This window comes from Rhinolophus ferrumequinum, chromosome X, assembly GCF_004115265.2.
Source record: "Rhinolophus ferrumequinum isolate MPI-CBG mRhiFer1 chromosome X, mRhiFer1_v1.p, whole genome shotgun sequence".
In the NCBI taxonomy this organism is placed as follows: domain Eukaryota; kingdom Metazoa; phylum Chordata; class Mammalia; order Chiroptera; family Rhinolophidae; genus Rhinolophus; species Rhinolophus ferrumequinum.
Genome location: NC_046284.1, coordinates 57,741,356 through 57,762,752, shown reverse-complemented (window position 1 = coordinate 57,762,752; position 21,397 = coordinate 57,741,356). Strand labels below are relative to the sequence as shown.

At 37.4% G+C, this 21,397-nt stretch overlaps 1 protein-coding gene across 3 annotated transcripts in view; it reads left to right on the top strand.

The window, feature by feature from the left end:
- DIAPH2 (diaphanous related formin 2) overlaps window positions 1-21,397 on the top strand; it is an 843,900-nt gene that overhangs the window by 404,306 nt on the left and 418,197 nt on the right. For all 3 annotated transcript variants that reach the window (XM_033107889.1, XM_033107880.1, XM_033107870.1), the window contains one exon: window positions 10,062-10,301. In XM_033107889.1, coding sequence (XP_032963780.1) covers window positions 10,062-10,301 — 240 coding nt within the window. The remainder of the gene's footprint in view (window positions 1-10,061; window positions 10,302-21,397) is intronic.

Below are 21,397 nucleotides of genomic sequence, written 5' to 3'. Positions count from 1 at the left end.
ATCTTGTCTGGGATTCTTAGTGCTTCCTGGGCTGTATTTTTATTTCCTTTGCCAGGTTAGGGAAGTTTTCCATCATTATTTCCTCACATAGGTTTCACTTCCTTGCTCTTGCTCTTCTCCTTGTGGTACCCCTCTGATGCAAATTTTGGTATGCTTGATTTGTCCCAGATGCCCCTTAAACTATTCTCATTTTTTGGATTCTTTTTTTCTTTTTGCCGTTCTGATTGGTTGTTTTTGGCTACCATATCTTCCAAATCACTGATTCGATCCTCTGCTTCATCTCATCTGTTGATTCCCTCTAATGCATTCTTCATTTCAGTTATTGTATTCTTCATTTCTGACTGGTATTTTTCTTTATGTTTTCTGTCTCCATTTTTATATTTCCTGTGTCTTTTTTGAAGTTCTCACCGAGATCATTGAGCATCCTTATAACCGGTGTTTTGGTCAATTGCTTATCTCCATTTTGTTTAGTTCTTTTTCTGGAGTTTTGTTCTGTTCTTTCATTTGGGACATGTTTATTTGTCTCTGCATTTTGGCTGCCTCCCTGTGTTTGTTTCTGTGTTTTAGGTAGGGCTGCTGTGTCTCCTCGGCTTAGTAGAGTGGCCTTATAATAGGTGTGCCATGGGCCTCAGTTGCACAGTCTCCCTCTTCACCTGAGCCCGGTGCTCCAGATGTTGTAGTTCATCCTGGATTGTTGTTTGCACCTGAATGGGTGTGATTGACCCTCAGGATGATTGGTTTTAGGACTGGCCCTGACTGCAGTAGAGGAGCTATTATGCACTGGCTGACCACATGGAGCAGGATTTAATTTAGCAGGCCTCTGGTGCCTGCTGAGTCTGCCCTTTGGGTGTGTTATTTGTGAAGGTGGTTGGGTGGTGCTCTGTTGTTGTCTAGATCTCTGTTGGAGGGATTTTAGTTAAGTGTGCAACGTGAGCCAAGATGCACCGTTTTTATGGAAAAGCTACTGGAAGTGGCTTGGGTGGTCCCACAAGTTGGTTGGGCAGAGTCTCAGGGAATCACCAGCCAGGTTGATAGAGACTCAGGTATGATGCCCACCTGAGTCTGCATCCTGGGAGTGGGAAGGGCTCAACACGAAATAATGGCCTCTACCAGAACGTCTGTCTGGGAGAAAGCTGCCCTTCAGCCCTCACCCAGATGAGTTCCGTTCCTCCCCATGTGTCCCTGGCACTCTGAGTTGTTGTCCCAGGGCCGGAGCTGAGCATGTGTGAGTCTGTCCTCAAGTAAGTCCATGCAGGGGCCCTTTAAGAGGAGTGCCTGGGACTCCAGCCGCCCGCCTTCTCATTCAACCACAGTCTCCACTGGTTTTCACAGCCAGAAATTACAGGGATGTAAGGATTTTATTCAATGTCTGTAAACCCCCACTACATTTCAACTTCCATAAGTACACGCATTGTGTTGATTTTTTAATGTATTAGCATGAATACAAATCAAGAGGACTCTTTTCAGGTCTGTCTAATTCTCTATCCACATGGTACTTGATAACATTGAAGTATATAGTGTCCTTTTGAAACCTTTTCTTTCCTTGTTTTCTCTAGTGATAAATACCCTTTCCTGATTTTATTCCTGTAAAAGGAATTTTTACAGGAATAAAATTCCTATCACAGGTAAAGACTGGTATCCTGTAGTTCGCATTATTATATAAGTTCCTGGGTGATAAATACAGAATCTCATCAGTTAGCGATAAACATGCCAGAAATGAGAGTACTCCTGCAAGATTCATTAAAATCATCATCGTCGTCGTCAAAGAAAAACCAGTAAAATTAACAAAACTCAGGGGGAAATCTGGCTTTGACTTTTTAAAGAAAATAGCCTTACCTTAGACAGTGAATGGTCTGCTAAGCTCTCTCTAAACTTTTTGGGTTTTTTTGAGCAGTCACATCATTGGGTTTGCTTGTATTCACATGTAATCAGTTCAAAAGAAACCCCAAGAAACAGAAAAAGAAAAAGAAACAAGTGAAAAATACCCAGGGACCTTTCTTCTGTCTAGAGGCAGACCTCCTGGTAAGAGGGATATGCTAGTTCCCACACCTTCTGTGATCAATAATCCTTTTCATTAGGGGGCTAGATTGGCTGCATAGCTTCCCACCGACTGGTCTCCAACCCGCCTCCCACAGAATTGGATCTGGTACATCGTTATAATTATGTGCTGTACCTTTACCGGAAAAAAAGCACAGATCTTTGAAAGCTCTGCCAGTTAGAACCCCAGCAGGAGCTTTTAGACTCTTTGGAGTGTGTTTACAGCTCAGCTGTTCTCCAACCTCAGAGCTATGGAAATTCCCACTTGTCTTACACTGAGGATAGAGACCCGGGCAGTGTATATCTATTAAACGAACGCTTCTTCTGAGAAAAAGAAGGCAATAATTAGTTCTCTTAGTAATCGGTACTTTGTTTTTCTGACATCAAAATCGCCCATATTTTTCAATTAAAAATATTGTCAAGCTATAATCTAACAAAACGATGTTGAGATAATCTTATGCATAAAAACGTAATGAAAAGCACAGATTATGTGATATTGTTGACAGCACACATAATTCTTTTTCTTTTTCTGCACAAATATGTAAAGGTGGGAGGAGTGGATTTAAGCCTATCATTGGCGATACAGCTATAAAGTCGGTGTGCTTTTTAATTTTTTTAAAGCCCCGTAGGAGCTTATGAGCTCAGTTCAAGATAGCTTAAACAGGTGAAAAGGAAATTCTTAAAAGCGTTTTTTTTTTTCCCCTCCCACCTATCATCACAGGCAATTACTTTGGATGGAAAATGTTAGCTCCTCTGTTCCATTAATATGAAATCATTATTCAGGTTTGCATATTCATTGGAAACGTCGCATTTTCCTTTATTTTATCTGTGCTCATTCAGAGTGTTCAGTGTTTTGATATGTAATGCCTTGATTGTTTCTATTTTCATTGCTAGTTTAATGATTTTGAGATCAGGTAAAAGAAAACTTGCCACGATTCATTCTCAATTCCATGTATTCATATTCGTGTTCATTTCATTAATTTTTCATAATAATCCATTTTTGTTACAGGATTAACTTATTTCCATCAGCTTTTGCAATAAAATAAGATAAAGCCACCCAAAATCTAAATATTCAGATTATGATTATGGATGTCAGTTTTGCTATTGATTGCTTTTCATTAAATTTAAAAGTAAAAAATTAACTCCTTCTCCCCCATATGTCAGTCATCCCTAACACAACAGCATAGCGACGTAGTAGATGTATTGATGGCCGTTCTTGGCCTTAAACAGTTGTTTTCACAATGACTTTTTGCAATTTTTCCTCAGATTTTTAATATGATTCTTCTGAGTTTATAGTGTCTTTTGAGACAATTTTACTGGGTTCTGTTCCAGACCAGATGAATAGATGTTTGTTGATGTATAATTTCCCCATATTACTATCTTTAAAAAAAAATATTCTTCATTAACACCTCATTATTTTTCTGGTACAGAGTCAGTTTTCAACACTCTGTTTTTCCAAAGCCTCATTTTACAGATCAACTCTGGCTCTTATCTGTCCTGACATCAAATATACAAACATTTGCCATTGAATCCATATAGCACGTACAGTTGAACTGATTGTTTTGTGCAGGCCAGGTACTAGGTGTACTGCAGAAAGTACAGCAGTGAGCAGGAGAAACCCTGCCCTTGAGGAGGTTATTATTAAAAAAGGATAAGAAAATTATTTTTTTAAGTAGGGAATCACATATGCCCCTGCTTTATTTCCGTACCGCCAGGCACAGTTTTGCTCAGTCCTTGAGTCTGGATCTCACAACGTTATAGGCAGTTCTGCCTGCTGTCTAACTTAAGTCTACCCATCTATAATGTGACTTCTTTAACATAACGTTTATTATCACTGATACAAAATTATTCTGTATATTTAGTGTACAGTGGGTCCGAATAGTATTTAACTATTTGGGGAAACACCTTGCAACAAATGTTCATTTGTTACAAATATATCTGTGAATTCTAATGAATTCTTAACATTGTGTTTTGAAGAGACCAGAGGATTAAATATGCTGAGAGTTGATGGCAGTTGGAGGTGTGTTTCTTAGAGGTGCAAAAGGAAAGATAATAGAAATAACCGTAAAGGCAAGCGACACGTGACTGCATCTCCACCTCCTTCACGCCTGATTTGTCTACTTGTGCCTTTTTTCTTTCTCTCTCGATTCTTTTGGTAGTTTGGCAGTAGATCAATATTCACCAGCTGTATAGGCATTGAAGCGTATAAAATTCAAATTATATAAACAAAACTGTCTAATTCTTTGGGGAAATAACCCACTTGTAGCTACTCTCACTATGTCAGTGCACTTTTGGTAAAAAATATAGTACAGATCAGCTGAAGAAATGATAGCTGCTTGATGTCATTTGATTGACAAGTACCTCATAACACAAATAAAGCCCCTACATAATACAACACCATGGTCAGCAGCCCACAGCACTTCAAGGAATGAATTATAAAATGAAGGATGCCAGTCAACTAAAATGCTGCTAGAGACCACAAATTAAAACAAACGCACATTTCAGCCGAGTTTTTGTTTTATTTACTTATATCACTTAGGTGCACTCAGGTGCCTTTGTGAGACATGAGCCTTTTAATAATTTTCTCTGTGGCTGGGGACATTGCTCGGTGCTTTCTATTCTTTCTAAGCTTAGTTATCCAAGACATTTATCCAAGTTATCCAAGACATTTCCTTACACACCGCAGTCCTCTAATGGAGACTCAGCTGTTGTCTGTCAGTGTACCCTGGTCTGTTCAGAAGCATTCACACTTACGGTTGCAGCAAATTCTGTCAGCATGACCGATGCATGCCGATTTAAGAACTGCACCCAACATGGCTTCACCTCCTCCATAGTGTCTTCATTTTTATAATAACACATTTTCAATGATAGCATTTCTAGTAGTCAAAGTTTCTTATGAATATAAACTGGTTAAGGAGAGCTGAGCACAATATTTATAGTGTATTTAATAGATAATGAGCTCTGTTCTTCACCAAGCCCTGCAAACACATATACCTTTCTTTTGGATAAGAGAAACTTTTCCTCGGGTTTGGGAGAACAATTGGGGGTCGTGGTTCCTTCTTCTTGAGAATTTCTGAGGATGAGGAAAGAGGGTAATAACAATAGCTGTTGTTTTAGAGTGCTTGCGTTGTGTCAGCTCCTATGACAGGAGTGTTGTGGTAATATGTCATTTAAGTCTGACTGCAGCTTGCAAGGATGACTTACGGAATACATTTTACTGATGAGGAAGTAAAGTCTCAGAAACATTAGGTAACTGCACTAGGTCATATGCGCATGGTGGAAAGTTCACGAACTTAATTGTCCGACCTTTTTCGTGTAGCTAGAGAATGACAGAACTGTGGTTCAAGTGCAGGTCTAGTTGTAACTCAGAAGTCCCTGTTTCTTCATGTACAGTTTACATATGGGTCTGGAGAATTTAGAGAATGGTTTCTCTCCCTCTCTGGGTATTAGGGAAACATTTCCCTCAAAGCTAGCCTTCCAAAAATTAGGTTGTTGCAAAAGTAATTACAGTTTTTGCAATTATTGTTAACTTTTTAAACAGCAGTTACTTTTGCACCAGCCTAATAGTTACATGGGGCTCTGAATTTGGGCTAAGCTGGGGCCTGGGCAGTTTTGTCGAAATGACCCTCACGGTGGCCATATGCCGTCCATAGGCCACCGTCCTCCTACCCCACGTCAGCCTACTATACCGCTGCACACTAGGCTTTCTCTTTCCAGTCCAGCCCTTTGCTGATATTGGAGTTGCTATTTATATGAATGAATGAATCCGTTTTTATCCATTTTACAATTATTTGTGTTTTAATCACCTATCATATTTATCACATCCTATGTGCCAACCCTGGTTCTAGAGGATAAGTGAATCAAGACATGTTGCCAGGTGAGAGGGTAACTCTGACCCCCTTCTCATGTGCAACCTCTGCCTGGAGTCAGGCTGTTCAACAAAGTTAATTCCCTAGTATTTGTGGTTTGAAATCTTCGCTAAGGACATTATTTTACAGACCGTAAAACATTACCTTCTGCTTTTACTTTTGGTCAATACACAATCTATCTGTTCTACTTGGCAGAAGATCTGGAAAATGGTTAGTCAGCTAAGGAGTGCTTTTAAAATTAATCAGCAAACGTTTGAATGTCTAATTTATACGAGCCCCTGTGCTTGGTGCTGTCCGAGGTGCAGTCTTTGACTCTCTTCTGTACTCACTCTCCTCATCGATGACCTTGCCTCCCACGGCATCTATTCGAATCACTTAAATCTGCCAACTCCAATACTTATCTCCTCTTAAACTCAAGGACTGAATTTCCCAATGCTATCAGGTATCATAATAATACCTACAACTGAAAATGTCAAGAAGGCAATATTTTTTCCCTACCACAGAAGTATCATTTTACCATTTATGTGAGGATTTGGAGCGGGAGGCTGGAGGGATCGGGAGTACATTTAAATAGCCTATTGTAGTAATGCAACCTTGAAATACATAAAAATGTATGCTTGAAAGGCGAGCATGGGGAATGAGAAACAATTCTAAGAAATTATTCAGGTCAAAATATAGGTAAGGGATGGTATTAACTTACATTGTGTTTACTATGATTTGAATGTGAAAGCAAGATTTGGAGCCTTAGTAATGGGAAGCTAATAATGTCTCTTTTAGTAGTAAAATACGCTAGTAGTAGTGTGCGAGGATGGAGAACCAAGTTCACTTAAATGCTAATAAATTGTTTCTGGTAACAGCCAAGTAATTTTTCTATTAGTAGATCTAGCATCCTTTATGCCGCCTTTCTACAGCTCTCGAGGCAGAGACTGAAAAAGAAGGAAATAGTGTTTATGGATCATTTATTTGGTTCCTGTCTAATAATCCGAGCAAGGCTGCGCGTCAGGAATTTTCCGTACTTTTTAGATGAGGAACTGAAGACCAGAGAAATTAGGCAGATTAGTTTCACACAGTCACATTATGTGACAGTTTCCAGGTTCAGTCATTTGACTGAATTTGCTGCCAATCTGTACCCTCCCTGTTCCCACTGCCTTAGTCCCTGATTAGCTTCTGGAGTGGAGGCAGCAGCAGATCAGGGGCAGTAAATTCATGTACCCTCATTCCCTGAAACAAAACAACCAGCCAAACAGTAAACCGCACCGAATCAGCACCTCCTTCTGCCGTCATTATTGCCAACAGTGTTCTACCTTATAACATACTTAAACCTTGGAGCCGCCTGTGACTTTCTCCTCCCATAACTGGTCCATGGCCAATTCCCAGTGATTCTTCCTTAATTCTGGCTCTTAATATCCATTGCTTCCTTTCCCTTCCTAGTGTCAACATCCTAGCTCATGTCCTGTTTCCCGGGCCGTTTTGAACACTTACTGATGGTCTCCCGGCCACTAATCTCAGCTTCCCCTAATCATATATACTGTTCCCGAGATGAGTCAAGAGGCTATGTGCTGTAGTGCTCGGGAGTCTGGGTTCTGTGGCCCACATGCCTGGGTTCACATCTCTAGGTCTTTAGTATGCAGTTTGACGTGGTGTGTTCCTTAGCATTACCTAGTATTGCTGTGCCTCTCTTTCCTCGTGTTTACAGTGAGACTAATGCTAATAACCTTCTCCTGGGGTTGTTTTGAGACTCAAGTATCTATGAGGGTCCCAAAAATGTGTGCACATTTTAAGAAAGGAAAACTGGATTAAAATTGTAATGCTCAATATATACTGATAAAAAAAAAGATGAATACAAGTCACGTTTGATTTCTGCAATTACAAGAGGTGCTCAAAGTGGTTACCGTCAGCGTCCAGACACTTCTGATTATGGCGAACTACTGCTTGAGCATCATTGACCAAAGTGTCCACTTGTATACATTTTTTGTCACCGTCCGGTGTGTGTGTGTATAAAACATGTAGAAAAAGGGGTGTGTGTGTGTGTGTGTGTGTGTGTGTGTGTGTGTGTCATGCATATGTAGAAAAATGTTTGCCACAAAGTACTCAATAAATGTTAATCACTGTTATTATCACTATTATTATTAAAATACATTTCGAGTCACATTATGTCAGTTGGAGCTGGTATTTAAAAAAGTAAAATAGAATCCATGCTCTCTGGGTTTGTAGGCCAAGGGTTGAAATACAAAGCTCCAAAAGGATAAAAATATGAATGAAGTCCAGTGGTGTTAGAACTGAAGCAAGACTAACAATCCACATAAGCCTCAGGTTGAAATTCCTTGTCGATCAGGGACAAGGAAGGCCACCCTGGTGAGCTGGGTCCCCACAGGTCCTAGAAAGCAGGCACGTGGTGACGGGCCCCTGCTCCAGGGAGCTCTGGCTCTTAGCCCTCAGGGAGACTGAAAACTGCTCCCTAAATACAGAAACGTGGTTCTGTGCTACGGATGGCGAGTTAGCGGTGAAAGAAAAGGAAAACTCAAAGTCGGGAGGGATTTGGAGTCCGTGGTAGAGGCAAAATAAGGGCAGAAAAACACATGTAGAAACTTAGAGAGATTCCCACACAAACATCCGCGAGGAGATGGGCACGTTCATGGAGACAGACTGTGATGTGCTTGGCTTCCATCTCTGTGGCCTTTCCCTCCGCTCTACAGGTACTTCGGTCCAAATTCTGCCCCTCGGTTTATACCTCGTTTATTCCTGACCTCTATGAGTAGCTGTAGTTTTCAAGTTACTGGGTCATGATTTTTAGGCTGTATTGGAAACTTTATGTGACAAGGTTGTGTGTCTTATACTTACCACGTGAGCCCTGAAGAAGCAGTGGGATGGTTTGTGCATTGCCCTGATCATATAAAACAGCTAGTGATAAGTGATAAGACCTACATAAATATAGTAACAGGTGGATATTCCCAGCATACTTTGATACATCTGTCTATAAAACCATGAAAGCATATAGGACGATTAGCAGAAGGCAAAGGTTAATCTTTGGAGAGGCAGACACCCATGGTTAATGGGCAAGTTCATTTCAAAGAAGAAAAAGGATGGACCATGCCTTGTTTTTGTATTAGAGCAGATATGGTCTATTCAACAGCTCATTTGCTGCTTTTGAAGGGTAGTTTGTGGTTTAAGGATTTCGTTTATGTTTTCAAGTTCTTTTCATGTTATTCACAAATATCTTAATGCCTAACCTGTGCCTGTCAAAACTAAGCTGTATGTGCAGAAAATAAATATAATTAGGAATATTAATAACTTCTTTTCATGGTGTGTGTGCCTGTGTATGATCATGTGTGTCTATCCTCCCCTGACCTCTCTCCCAGAATTTATTTGGTGAGTGAAATCTAGTTAAATGATTTGAGGTTACAGGAAAGGCTAAAATAAGTTTTTACCATAGGAGCTATACCAAAGGGAACAGAGAATGTGCACTAACACTGTGAAACATGTAATTGAAACCTAAATTGAACTGTTTTGAAGAAAACCAATATAGAATTCTTGAATAATGTGCTTAAAAGTTCATGTGATTTTACCGGAACCTAATTATTTAACATCAACATTCTGCCAAGTAGGTGAAATTCTTTAGAGCAAATATAAATATTTCATATATATTATAAATAGAAATCATAGGTTTAAAATTATTCAATGCTCAACCAGAGCTAGTCCTATGATTTCAAATAGCATTGTAATAGGTAGTGTTTCAGGAAAGTGGTTTTCTGTCATCACGTACATCTTTTATCTATGGCCCAGCAGTTCACTCAACTCAATTTCGTATTTGTAAATTTTCTTAGTTCACCTCACGGACAGATTTTTGGCCATTTAAATGCTATTGACGACTCATGATTATGCAGTTAACACGTAGCAACTGTTTAGCTTCACTAATATTATCTTAATGCTATTAGGACAGTTTAATTGATTTAAAAATGAACAGCTGTTTTTAAACTTTTATAAAAATATTCTTTAGGAATGTTTAAACCAAACAATAAGTAATACTTTTTGAAACCCTGAGAGAGTTCGTTTTATACAGAAATTTTATTGTATTGTCTGTAAAATTATCCCCACTAGAGAGAGAAATAACAGGCTTTAAATATATGTTCTTATGGATCATTCTTTATCTTACAGATGAGCTCAGTGAAAATGTTGCGGCCTCGTCTCAATAGCATTCTTTTCAAACTCACATTTGAAGAACACATAAACAACATCAAACCAAGCATCATAGCAGTAACGCTTGCCTGTGAAGAACTGAAGAAGAGTGAAAGCTTTAACAGACTTTTAGAGTTAGTTCTTTTGGTTGGGAACTACATGAACTCAGGCTCAAGAAATGCCCAGTCTTTGGGTTTTAAGATCAACTTCCTTTGTAAGGTAAGAGAACATTTTATAATCCTTATTAACAACAGTAATTTCATCTATGACAGGGATCACTCTAAATAGCAACAATATATAAGCCAAAAAAAAGTATTTTTTAAAAAGGGTTGATTTTATGGTATATGACTTATATCTCAATTAAAACAGATAAATAATTTTTCAGTCTCACTATAGTAAAATCTCAATGACTACAAATTCTTTTGTTATATAGTATTAAACTCTTGCTGATTGAATGTTATTGGAGTTTGTAGATCAAGAAAATTTGCTTTTCTTTAGAATCCGCAAATAAGTGAGATCATATGGTACTTATCTTTCCCTGTCTGACTTATTTCACTTAACATAATGTTCTCTAGATCCATCCATGTTGTTGCAAATGGTAAGATTTCTTTCTTCTTTATGGCTGCATAATACTCCATTGTATAAATGTACCACAGTTTCTTAAGAATAAGTGAATGAACTAATCAGAAACAGTTTGGGAGACAATGAGGAAAAACTGAGGGTTGCTAGATGGGCGGGAGGGGTGGGGGGTGGGGGGGAGGGTGAGGGGATTGGAGGGCAGTCGGTGACCACAGGATGGCCACGGTGTTTGAAAATTAATCTGGGGAACGTAATTTGGTGGTTACCAGAGCGTAAGGGGGTTGGGGGGGGGATGAGGGTGAGGGGGATCAAATGTATGGTGATGGAAGGGGAGCTGACTCTGGGTGGTGAACACACAGTGTGACTTATGGATGATGTGATACAGAATTGCACACCTGAAATCTATGTAATTATACTAACAATTGTCACCCCAATAAATTAAAAATAAATTTAAAAAAAAAAAAGATATTCACATAGGAATTATTTTCATAAAGACCTTTAGACTACTACAGAAGATGGCAGATTAGAGAAAATATATATATATATATATATATATATATATACACTAAAAAAAAAAAACCTTTATATTTACTGACTTTGCAGGGTAATCAAATCATTGTTATTATCAAGAAAACTTTACTTATTACACTAAATTTCCATTTACCTAGAATCTAAACAATGAGAAAGATCACGTAGCTAATATTTAATAATAATATTGTAAAAATAACATAGCTAATATTTAAAACTAATGTTCAAAATTATGTGCCTAAGGAATTGCAAGATCTCCCAAAGATTATATTACATTTAAAATGCTGGTGTTGATATACAAATAATAAAGCTTTGAAGACTAGTAAAAAAAAAAAAAAGAAAAGAAAATTTGCTTTTATTAAGTAGATGCAATCTTGTATCTCAATCCCTTTTACTTATTTAATGCCTGTCCAAAAAGTATTTGAGGAGTGAAATTCATTGAAGTCACTAGCCAGAAATTTGGTGTTGAATGTGCTTTACTTATTCCGCTCTAAGAAAATAATATTCTTTATTGTTAAATAGTGTTCTGTTATATTAGGTATCTAATGTATTCACTAAATTTTTTTAAAAATCAGGTGATAATCATCTTATTGTTTGGATCGGGCCATTTCATACTATTATTTTTGAGACTTAAATTCTTGTGAAAAGTAAACAAAGAAGCAGAGATGCGCACAAGTGATTGTATATGCCCATTTCTAGACTAGAGCAAACCACCTCATTCAAGGGAAAGATCTGTCTGTTACAGACAGAAAACCGAACAGAATGAGGTGAGACCTGTATGAAAGCTAGAGACGAAAATAAATCTGAAAACAAGCAATCTAATCTTGACATCTCACCATTCTTTCACCTTTTTTTTCTCCCTCACATCTGAAAACATTACAGAACTTTGGTTAGCTTTTGAAGTATATTATAACGAGAATCCCAAATCTAGGAATGGATATAAATTTCTTTTCTATCCATGCATTAAATAGATGTGCATTACATATACCCGGAGAGCGTTTTAATATGTATCAAAAATGATTTGTTCCTGGTATTTCTAACTCAGATAGACAAAAAGAATAATATTTGCAGATAATAGGATATATAAAGGAACTGCATCCGTTTACTCCTGATTTATTTCTGAGGTATGTAAGGAAAGAGAAAAAGGAAGATACCCGGAATGCTAAATTTTGTCCCCAAAAAACCCCACATTTTTACTCTCTCCTCTTTTGACATTAGGGGACATGTGAAATTATTTGCTAATGACAGAGAGAATAAGGCAATCCTTGTAATAAACTAGAATAAATCATAACCAGATTCGTAGGGTAAAACTAAATATTTAAGACTCTTTTGTTGTGTTGCATACCATATACTCAATACTAATACAGGTATCTCTTACCAAGATGCTGTTTGCTTAGAGTATATGCTGTATGTGCAATGAGTGATTCTTAAAGTGTTCTTGGTTATGATTGTAAAAGTATCAGAAAGTAAACAAAAAAAAAATCATTGGGAGTTTGTATTATATACCTATTTCACATTTAATTCATATAAAAATGACATTTAAAACAAACTATCCTGATTTGAATAAATATGTACCTTTTTAAGTGTCATAATTTCACACTATTCAAATTAATTACATGAACAGATTTTTTTTTCAAGCAAGAATGAATAAATCATTTATACACAGGAACAAAAGATTATTTTAACCTCACAGAAGGATTTTACAGTTGCATCTTATATTTTGGAGAGAGGCTTCTTCCTGTCATCTACCTGTCAAATAAAAGTTCTTCCACACAACGCTGATCTGACATCTATCACTAGAGGTATGCTCAAAGGATTCAGCACAAAGATTTTTGCCACCTTCAAATAAAATAAAAAAAATAGTCTTGTGGGAAATACTATCGTGTAGTAATAGGTGTTCTAAAAGAGAAAGAAGTGCATGTTTTAAAATCTCCCCCTCCCAGGTTTTCAGTAGGATTTTTATCTTCAGGGAGATACTTGTCATTAAGAAAGACAAATATCGTATGCATTCATGATATTCCCATAATGTCTAGAATTAAAAGGATGTTCCTGGAATTCAAAGGATTCTGAGTAGACATATAAATATCTAAAATGACAGAAATATGCTGAAGTACATAGAAATGGTTCGCTTAGGTTTATAATTGTTTAAAAATGGATTAACAAACTAGTGACGCATGATTAGCTAGAATTGCTGTTAAATTCCAGTTATCTTATAAAGAATACTTGATTGGTTTTTCTTAGTGTTATTGTTGTTTCTTAAAAAAATGGCAGAGGAAACTTTCTTTGTAGATTATTGATTATGCTTTAAAAAATGGTACCATTTACCAACCTAAATTATTCTAATGATAATTTCCTTTCTCAGTGAATTTAAAATCACAACCTACCATTTTTCACAAGAAGATAACAGAGCATGTTAAAATATCCACCTAATTAAAAAGGAGTCATGGTGTAAGCAGTTAAACTTAGCCAATGTATCTTAGAGGAAAGTAATATTAAACATTCAAGTGGTCACAGTTGGCTCCTGTAATATTTGGGAAGAAAAGGAAAACAGATGGGTTAACCTAAATGTCAAATATCACTAAAGAGTATCGTTACTATAAGTCCTACCCTCACTACACAATTCTTTGTTAATTTGCAGCAGTGAATTATCACTTTGTGAGTCACCAAACCAGGGTGCTGAGCTGTAATAAACAACATTTCTATGCGGATGAGTTCCCAGTGTTAGCTTGGCCTGTGCTTGCCTGTTGATTATCAATATTCTAACCAATAGCAATGTTGCACCTCAGGGTCATTTGTCGTTTGTGTTTGCAGTGTATAATCACATATATAATCTGCATAAAAACAAAACATTAGAAAATATTAAGCAGTCTCTAGGCACTGAACTTTGCGGGTATATCCGATAAGGATCTTTGTTTGTAAGCAACAGAAAGTGACTGCCGGACTTAAGCAAAAAGCAGAATTTATCGGGAGGGTATAAGGTAGCTTAGCCAGAAACAGAGGAAAGGCTGAAGAACTTGGCCTGTAAAAGAACAGCAACTATCACAGCTTTGAGAATACAGGAGCAGGAACTAATGGGAAGTCTTTTCAGGAAATTGGCTTTTTGGGTGTATTAGCTCCAACCATTTTTCTCCTCCCTTCCCTGTGTTCGATTCAAATTCTAATTAGGAAGAGAGACTGATTGGCCTAGTGTGGATTACAGGAACGCCCTTTGTCCAAGGGAGAACAGAAAACTTTGATTGGCAGCGCTACCAAGACTACCTGTGATGGAAAATTGGTCATTACACCTGTGATGGAAAAAGGACATCATTACCAAAGATAGGGATTCCAAAGGGTAGAGGCTGGTGAAGGGACATCAGGCAGGCTCAAACAAAGGCAAAACAAAAGAGATGGTTGGTACACCAGGGGGATATAAAACATACAGAAGACACAGAAACCTCAAGAAGCTTGAGGTACAGTTGAGTGGCTGGGAAATAGACATAGAGAGTATTCTGTAATATCACAAGATACACTGTCAATGAATACAAAATGAAAGCCCACTGAGATTACACTGAGATTAGCAGGACTTCAGGGAAGGGAGGAATTTTTTGGTGATGTAGGTAGAGATGGGTGATACTAACAAATTGGAACAGAAGGATGTTGAAGGATAGGTCGAATTCAGTTATATGAAAGAAAGAAGCCCTATAACCTTACAAAACGGGAGACCGCCAGGCTCAGAGCCTACATTTTAGCTACCTTTTTGCTAATTACTAGCCAAATTATCATGGCTAAGTCAGTCCCTTGCTCTTTCTGAACCTCAGTTTCTTCATCTGTTCATGAGGAAATACAGTGAGCCTTGTTTTTATTGTAGTGTTGTTTTCAGAGTCAAATAAAATGATGTTTGTCAGACTACTGTGAAAAATTATAATATTAAACAAAGGGTAGTGGTTCTTTTTAATGATGGTGCACAGCTAGGGACAATCATGTGTTTGAGGATGAATTAGAAAATCCCACTGCCTGGAGTATGGGGTGTGTGTCGGAAACAAATGATAACATTGGTAGGCAGGTTGTGAAAAGATTTTAAGTGATTTGAGTATTAGTTTGGATACCTTACCTCCATAACTAGAGGTTTATTTGGGCTCATTCAGAGCCCATTTCCTAACTTATGAAGACCAAAACCCTTTCTTTTTCTGCCTTGAGTTAATATCTCCTTCTCCTGTATTGTAATTCTCTAGTCCTTTTAGTTGGACAGAGAGACATGACAAACTACGATGCAGTAGGATAATATGCTTTTGTACAGATGTGAAACATGTCATACAGAGAAATTGAAGAAAACATTCCGGTTTACTGCGAAAAAAATTTTAGATCTCTTCCTGTAAGTCATTAGGATTTACATCATAATGTAATTGTGCTACCTTTTCTAAGAGTCATCATTTATATAAAGCATGTGATGTATATGTAAAGGTCTCATTGCCTAGAGACGCACACATGGTTTTAGTGACAAAATATTGGACATCACCCCAAGTATACAGAGGAAAGTATCCATCTTCCCCATAGAAGTCATAAGAAGGAACGTGAAATAGGTTCGGTTCCAGTGTGAAAATAGAAGATAACTTACCAGACTATATGATTTGTGAGGGAAATGACTGCTGTCTATGGAAGAAAAATTTGGAAATATGTAGTCCAAGAGAAAATCTAGAGGACCTAAGGAAAAAGTCGTATCTACGTACTCTTTAAAAATTTCACACGATCTAATCATTTTTAGCTGAAATGATGTGGATTATAGTCATATAAACGTAGAGTCTTAACATTAGAAGGTATCTAGTCAAACCTCTTCAGACTGATGAGACGAGTGACTCTCAGAGAAGTGAAATATTTTGGTTAGTCTACTGGTCATCTTGGATTGCCATAACAATACCACAGGCTGGTGGCTTAAACAACAGAAATTTATTTTGTCACAGTTCTGGAGCTTGGCAGTCCAAGATCCAGGTGTTTGTGAGGGTTCTCTTCCTGGCTTGAAGACAGCCATCTTCTGGCTATGTCCTCACACAGTTTTTTTCATGCATGCGGGGTGGGGAGTAGGGGAGGCTGAGAGGAAAGCTCAGGCTCCGGATCAGGGACCCCTTCCTCGTGTAGGGACACTGATGCTGTCAGACTAGGCCCTACCTCTTTGACCTCATTTTACCATAATTACCTCCTTAAAGGCTTTATCTCCAAATACACTCACACTGCAGATTCGGGCTTCAAGTGTGGATTTGATGGGGGAGGGAGCACCATTTAGCCAGGTTCATAAAGATGAATATAGTGACCACCTGCCCGGGTTGATCGAGGACTGAGGGTTTTCCTCAGTTGCGGGACTTTCAGTACTAGCATTGGGACAGTCCCAGGCAAACCAAGACAGCTGGTTACTTTAGTTATGAAACTAGAGGTAGGACCCTGGGCTCTTAATTACACTCCTTTTTTTTTTTTCTCGTTTTGAAACATGGAACTGAAGCAACTTACCTTTTTTGCATTTTTATGATGTCCTTTACTACTCTTCATCTTGTTTTGCCCTTTATTTGAAATCTTCTCTGGTTCCTATTGCACATTGTGAGGACAGCTATTATAAAACTGTCCACATGTTACTATAATTACTTCATTTCTCTTATTCAAGACTCCGAACTCGTGGAGTTTGGGTATTTATTTTATTCTGCATTATATCCCCAGTGCTTATTGGATATCAAGTCCTCAATAAATTCCTGTTGAATGAAGCAGGACAATTTGATTAAATGAAGGATTTGTTGTGGATGTTCAGCATAAGTGTTAACTTTTTTACGTGAGAAAATTGAGTTCCTTACAGCTATAAACGGTATATTTTTAACAGCAAAACTGTTGAGTATGTAATTCTAGCGCTTTGCTATGGTTTATTTGTAAAAACATAAAAATGTATTATTTGCTATAAATAGAAACCAGCAATCCACTCTCAAATGTGGTTTAAGGAATAAATATGGGACTGTTAATTTAAATCCAAAGATAACTTAGAAAATAACCACTACAGAATATACTGAAAGGCACCGTAGCAAAGATCAATAAATCATGGTCAATAGTCCACACATTTGATTGGTGTGTTCTTACAGTTTCTAAAGTGCTTTCCTTGCGATTCAGGGAGGTTAATTATTATTAACCCCATTTTGCAAATTAGAAAACTAAACCCCAATGAGGTTATGTGATTTTTCCAAGATTAGAAAGCTAGTAGTAAATGTTCACATTCGGGCTTAAATCTAGGTTTTCTGTGTCCAAAACCTTGCAGCAAACTGCCTCTCATTGCACTGTCACAAAATGTTTGGTTATACTTAGCTCATTTTGAGGAAGCATTACGCAACCTAGTCTGCCTGGTATAGTGTTCTGAAAATGGGGACCATCACGTGTTGCCTTTCTCGGCTCTGGTAGCTTGAGAAATGTGTTTTTCTTTCCTTTTTTTTTTTTTTTTTTAATTCCAATTGAATTGAAAGTAATCGTAGACATCTTACTAGAAAGTTTCTCTTCCCCTAAATAGATTTTAATATATCCAGGCAGTGCAGCCTCTATATTTCTAATTAAAAAAAAAGACCTCATCTGAATAGTTACAGAGCTATCGCGAGGCTTTGTGTGCTTTGGCTCTCGGGGCACGTAAGTTTTGCATAGGCAAGGTTGACGCTGTTCTCTCTGTATTTTTCAAGTGAGGATCTGCTCTCCATTGAGATGGCTTACCGGCGATTGCTCAGCGTCAGAGGCAGAGTTAGAATCCAACTTTTCCTGGAACTCAAATTATTTCACTGGCTCAAGCTATTTTAGAATGTGATGGTCTCTTTTGCTTCACTGAAATATGCTTTTTTTCTGACAGTGTTTAGCGTTATTTGAATTTGGGGGAGATGTGGTTGATAATTGGCTGAGAAGAAAATTGCTTTGAGGGCTATAATTTGTCTTGGAAACATTCTGTGTAAGGGAAGATTATACTCTCTATCAAGTATGAGGTTGGATGGGTTGTTAGGTCCTGTTTCCAAACTTTCCTTTTTCTCCATGTGGGTCTTTTAAACTTTTCTTCCTGTGGGGCTGTTTGCGCAAGAGTTTTCAATTGGTGATCTCTGGGGTCACTGGTTTGTAATCAGTGATAGGAGATCCAGTCTACAGCAAAATGCAGAGGAGCTCTTTCATGTCACTTTGCATTTTAATATGGCATCATATATATGACACACCATACCGTTTGTTCATATTTCATGACCAGTAGGCGAACATTTCAACTTAAGGGTTTGTCTGTTCTTCATTATATTACACTGAAGCAAGAACATTTACCATTTTTGACCTCTGCAATAACTAAGCACCCTAGAACGACATAAGGACAAGATATTCTTAATTTTCAGTGGTTTCCTTTGTTCAGCTTATTCAATGGTTGACCTTTATTTAAGTCTATTGTGTTTTATTGTATTGTACTTAATGGGCTCTCATCACTGAGAACCACTGAACTCGTTTTCTTAAGCTTAAAGATGAATGCTGCAGCATTGTGATACTATGCCAGTGGTGACATTTTAGATTCAGTTTCTATAATTGTGTCATGAGTTTTTGTTCCCCGCAATTTGTCATGTAGATCAATATACCAAAAGCTGTAATTTTCAAACAGCAAGCTTTAATGTTACTTAAGCCAATAGTGTCCAGAAGTGTTTAATTTTACAGAACACTAAATTTATTTGTTTAAAGAAACAGTTCTCCGTAAGATCTTTTAATTCCCATATATTACTCGTTATATATCTTAAAGCACATATTATTAATTATTGCATGTGGACTTGTTCATATAGACAAATGGTGATACTCAAAGATTGCTTCAGTCATCTCACTTCTCCAGTAATCAAAATGCTTGGATACCAGCTCGGAAATCCAACCCGAAGTCCTCTCCTTCGATGCCCTTCATGTCATTTAAAATCTCAATGAAACACCGCTTCTTCTTCTGATTTTCCTTCTCTTCTTTAAAAATGCAGCCCTCTGAAAGTTGGAAACATGATCATGGCTCCCTGATTTTATATTTCCATGAACACACTACCATGGGCTTTGTCCTTCAGTTAGAAAATCAGCAATTTTTCTGCTTCTAAGATGGAGGCTACCGAGTCCCTTTATCTGTCTGTACTATAGCCGTCTGCACATACAGATTAACTCCTTAAGTAGAAAGAAAACTGAATGAAGGTTTTGTGCGTTTCTGTCTTTACAATTGCTTTCTTCTAAGATGGTTCTCTCACTTGTTCCAAATGATCACCACGTTTTCCAGATTTATGTCAATATGGAGGTACATTCTATCTTTCTTATTCTCTGTGGCCTATGTTATGCAATTGAGAGGGGAGAAAAGGCTAACTGCTGTGCCAGCAGGGGTAAAACTCTGTGATCATGTTGGGCACAGAAATTTGCCCATTTTGTAGATGTACGTCTTCAAACCAGTCTGGTTACAAAAGGGTATGTCTATCACAATGCCCTTTTTTGCAAACTTGAGTTCTGGTGAAAAGAGACAAACTCACGCCTGTACTCCCTTACTTGCTTCTAAAAATACGCAGTCCCGTGAGCTTATTTAAAGATTTTTCTCTAAATTGAAATATTCATTAATTTATATTCATTGGTGCAAATTAGTCATCTAATGCTTTAAATGTACCAGTTGTTTGTTTTCTCAGAATTTGATTACATCTGTTTAGATATTATCACATTTACAACATTATAGTTTAGGTTGTGTGAAAACTTCATTATACCCCCCAATTTTCAGTTTATTAAATTCTCTGGAGAACAGTGGTTTTTGAATGTAATTTGTCTGATGCAGACTTGGTTAGTATTACTTGTCAGTACTGACTGCTTTGGAGACCTATTTTTTCCTCTCAACATTTCTGTTTTACTTAGATATGTGAAAATGTCCTGTCCTCTAAACACACACACACACCCATGCCCTTAACTATGATTGTTAATACTGTAAAGCCCATGCTGCCATCACTGGTACTAACTCTGTGCTACAGTTCACTGTGCTTTCCAGATGCCCAGAGACCTCGCTGTGAGGGGTAATATGAAAATATGTAGGACACACTTGCTTCGTATACTAGCTATGCCTAGTTTTTGTGCTCCACTATGCAAACATGTGACCCTTTTGATATGGAAGATATTCCAGTTTTTGAAAGTTTTACATAAGGAAAAGGAATTGAAAGCCAAAACCAAGCCAAAAAGTGTGTGTGTGTGGGGGGGGGGGAGATAGAGAGAGAGAAAGAGAGAGAGAGAGAGAGAGAGAGAGAGAGATTGAAAGACAAAACAAGAGAATGAAAAAATGAGAAATAATCAGGGATAATTTTCGTAATTGGATGATCAGAGAGAAACGGGATTATATTAAATATTTCTTCCTATAAATAAATTGACAAACTTGTAAAGAGCATTTAAAAAAACAACTGGGAGTTCCCAAGTTATTTTCCTTATCTTCTGTCTATAGTAGTTTTTAAAAACCCAGCAACATATACTGGGGATGCCAAAAAAATGTACACATTTTAAGAGATATTATCTATGTATTAATTTTCAAAGTTGAATTGAATTACGGTAGCAATGTGTAGTATGATGTTTGCTTAAAAGATGACGTTAATCAAATGAATTCTAGCATCATTCATTGTATTACAATTTTAATACAATTTTTTCCTTTCTTAAAATGTGTATACATTTTTTTGGCACCCTCTGTATTTGTATATAAAACTATAGCGAAGGGTGTAATTTTTCAGTAGGGGCTCGTGTGGCTTGGTTTATAACTCGTTAAATACAGATGCATTTCAAAGAAATCAAAAGATGAATACATCTGTATTTTCTTACATTTTTAAAAATTTTATCTTCCTACTGATACAGAAAAACACTATCAACTTAATACTGTGCCATAACTATATTTGTCAAAATCATTGTGACTAAACAATAATGCATACAATTAACTGTTCTATGGGGTAGTATGGCTGGTGGAGATGAGTAATTCTCTAGTTTGCAAAAACCCTTTGTGTGTGTGTGTGTGTTCTTGATGAGTTCCCCATGTAATGGGTGGCAATGAACAATTTCAGCACTGGAGCAGACAAAAAATGATGATTTGTGGCACTAGCTGTAGGTCTTACTCAGTTCGCCACAAAGACCGTTTCCATACAGGATTTAAATGAACCCAGCTGGCTTAGTATTCTGTGAATTGCTGTAGTCATTTTCTGAATTTTATCTTATGACTGATTTTGTAA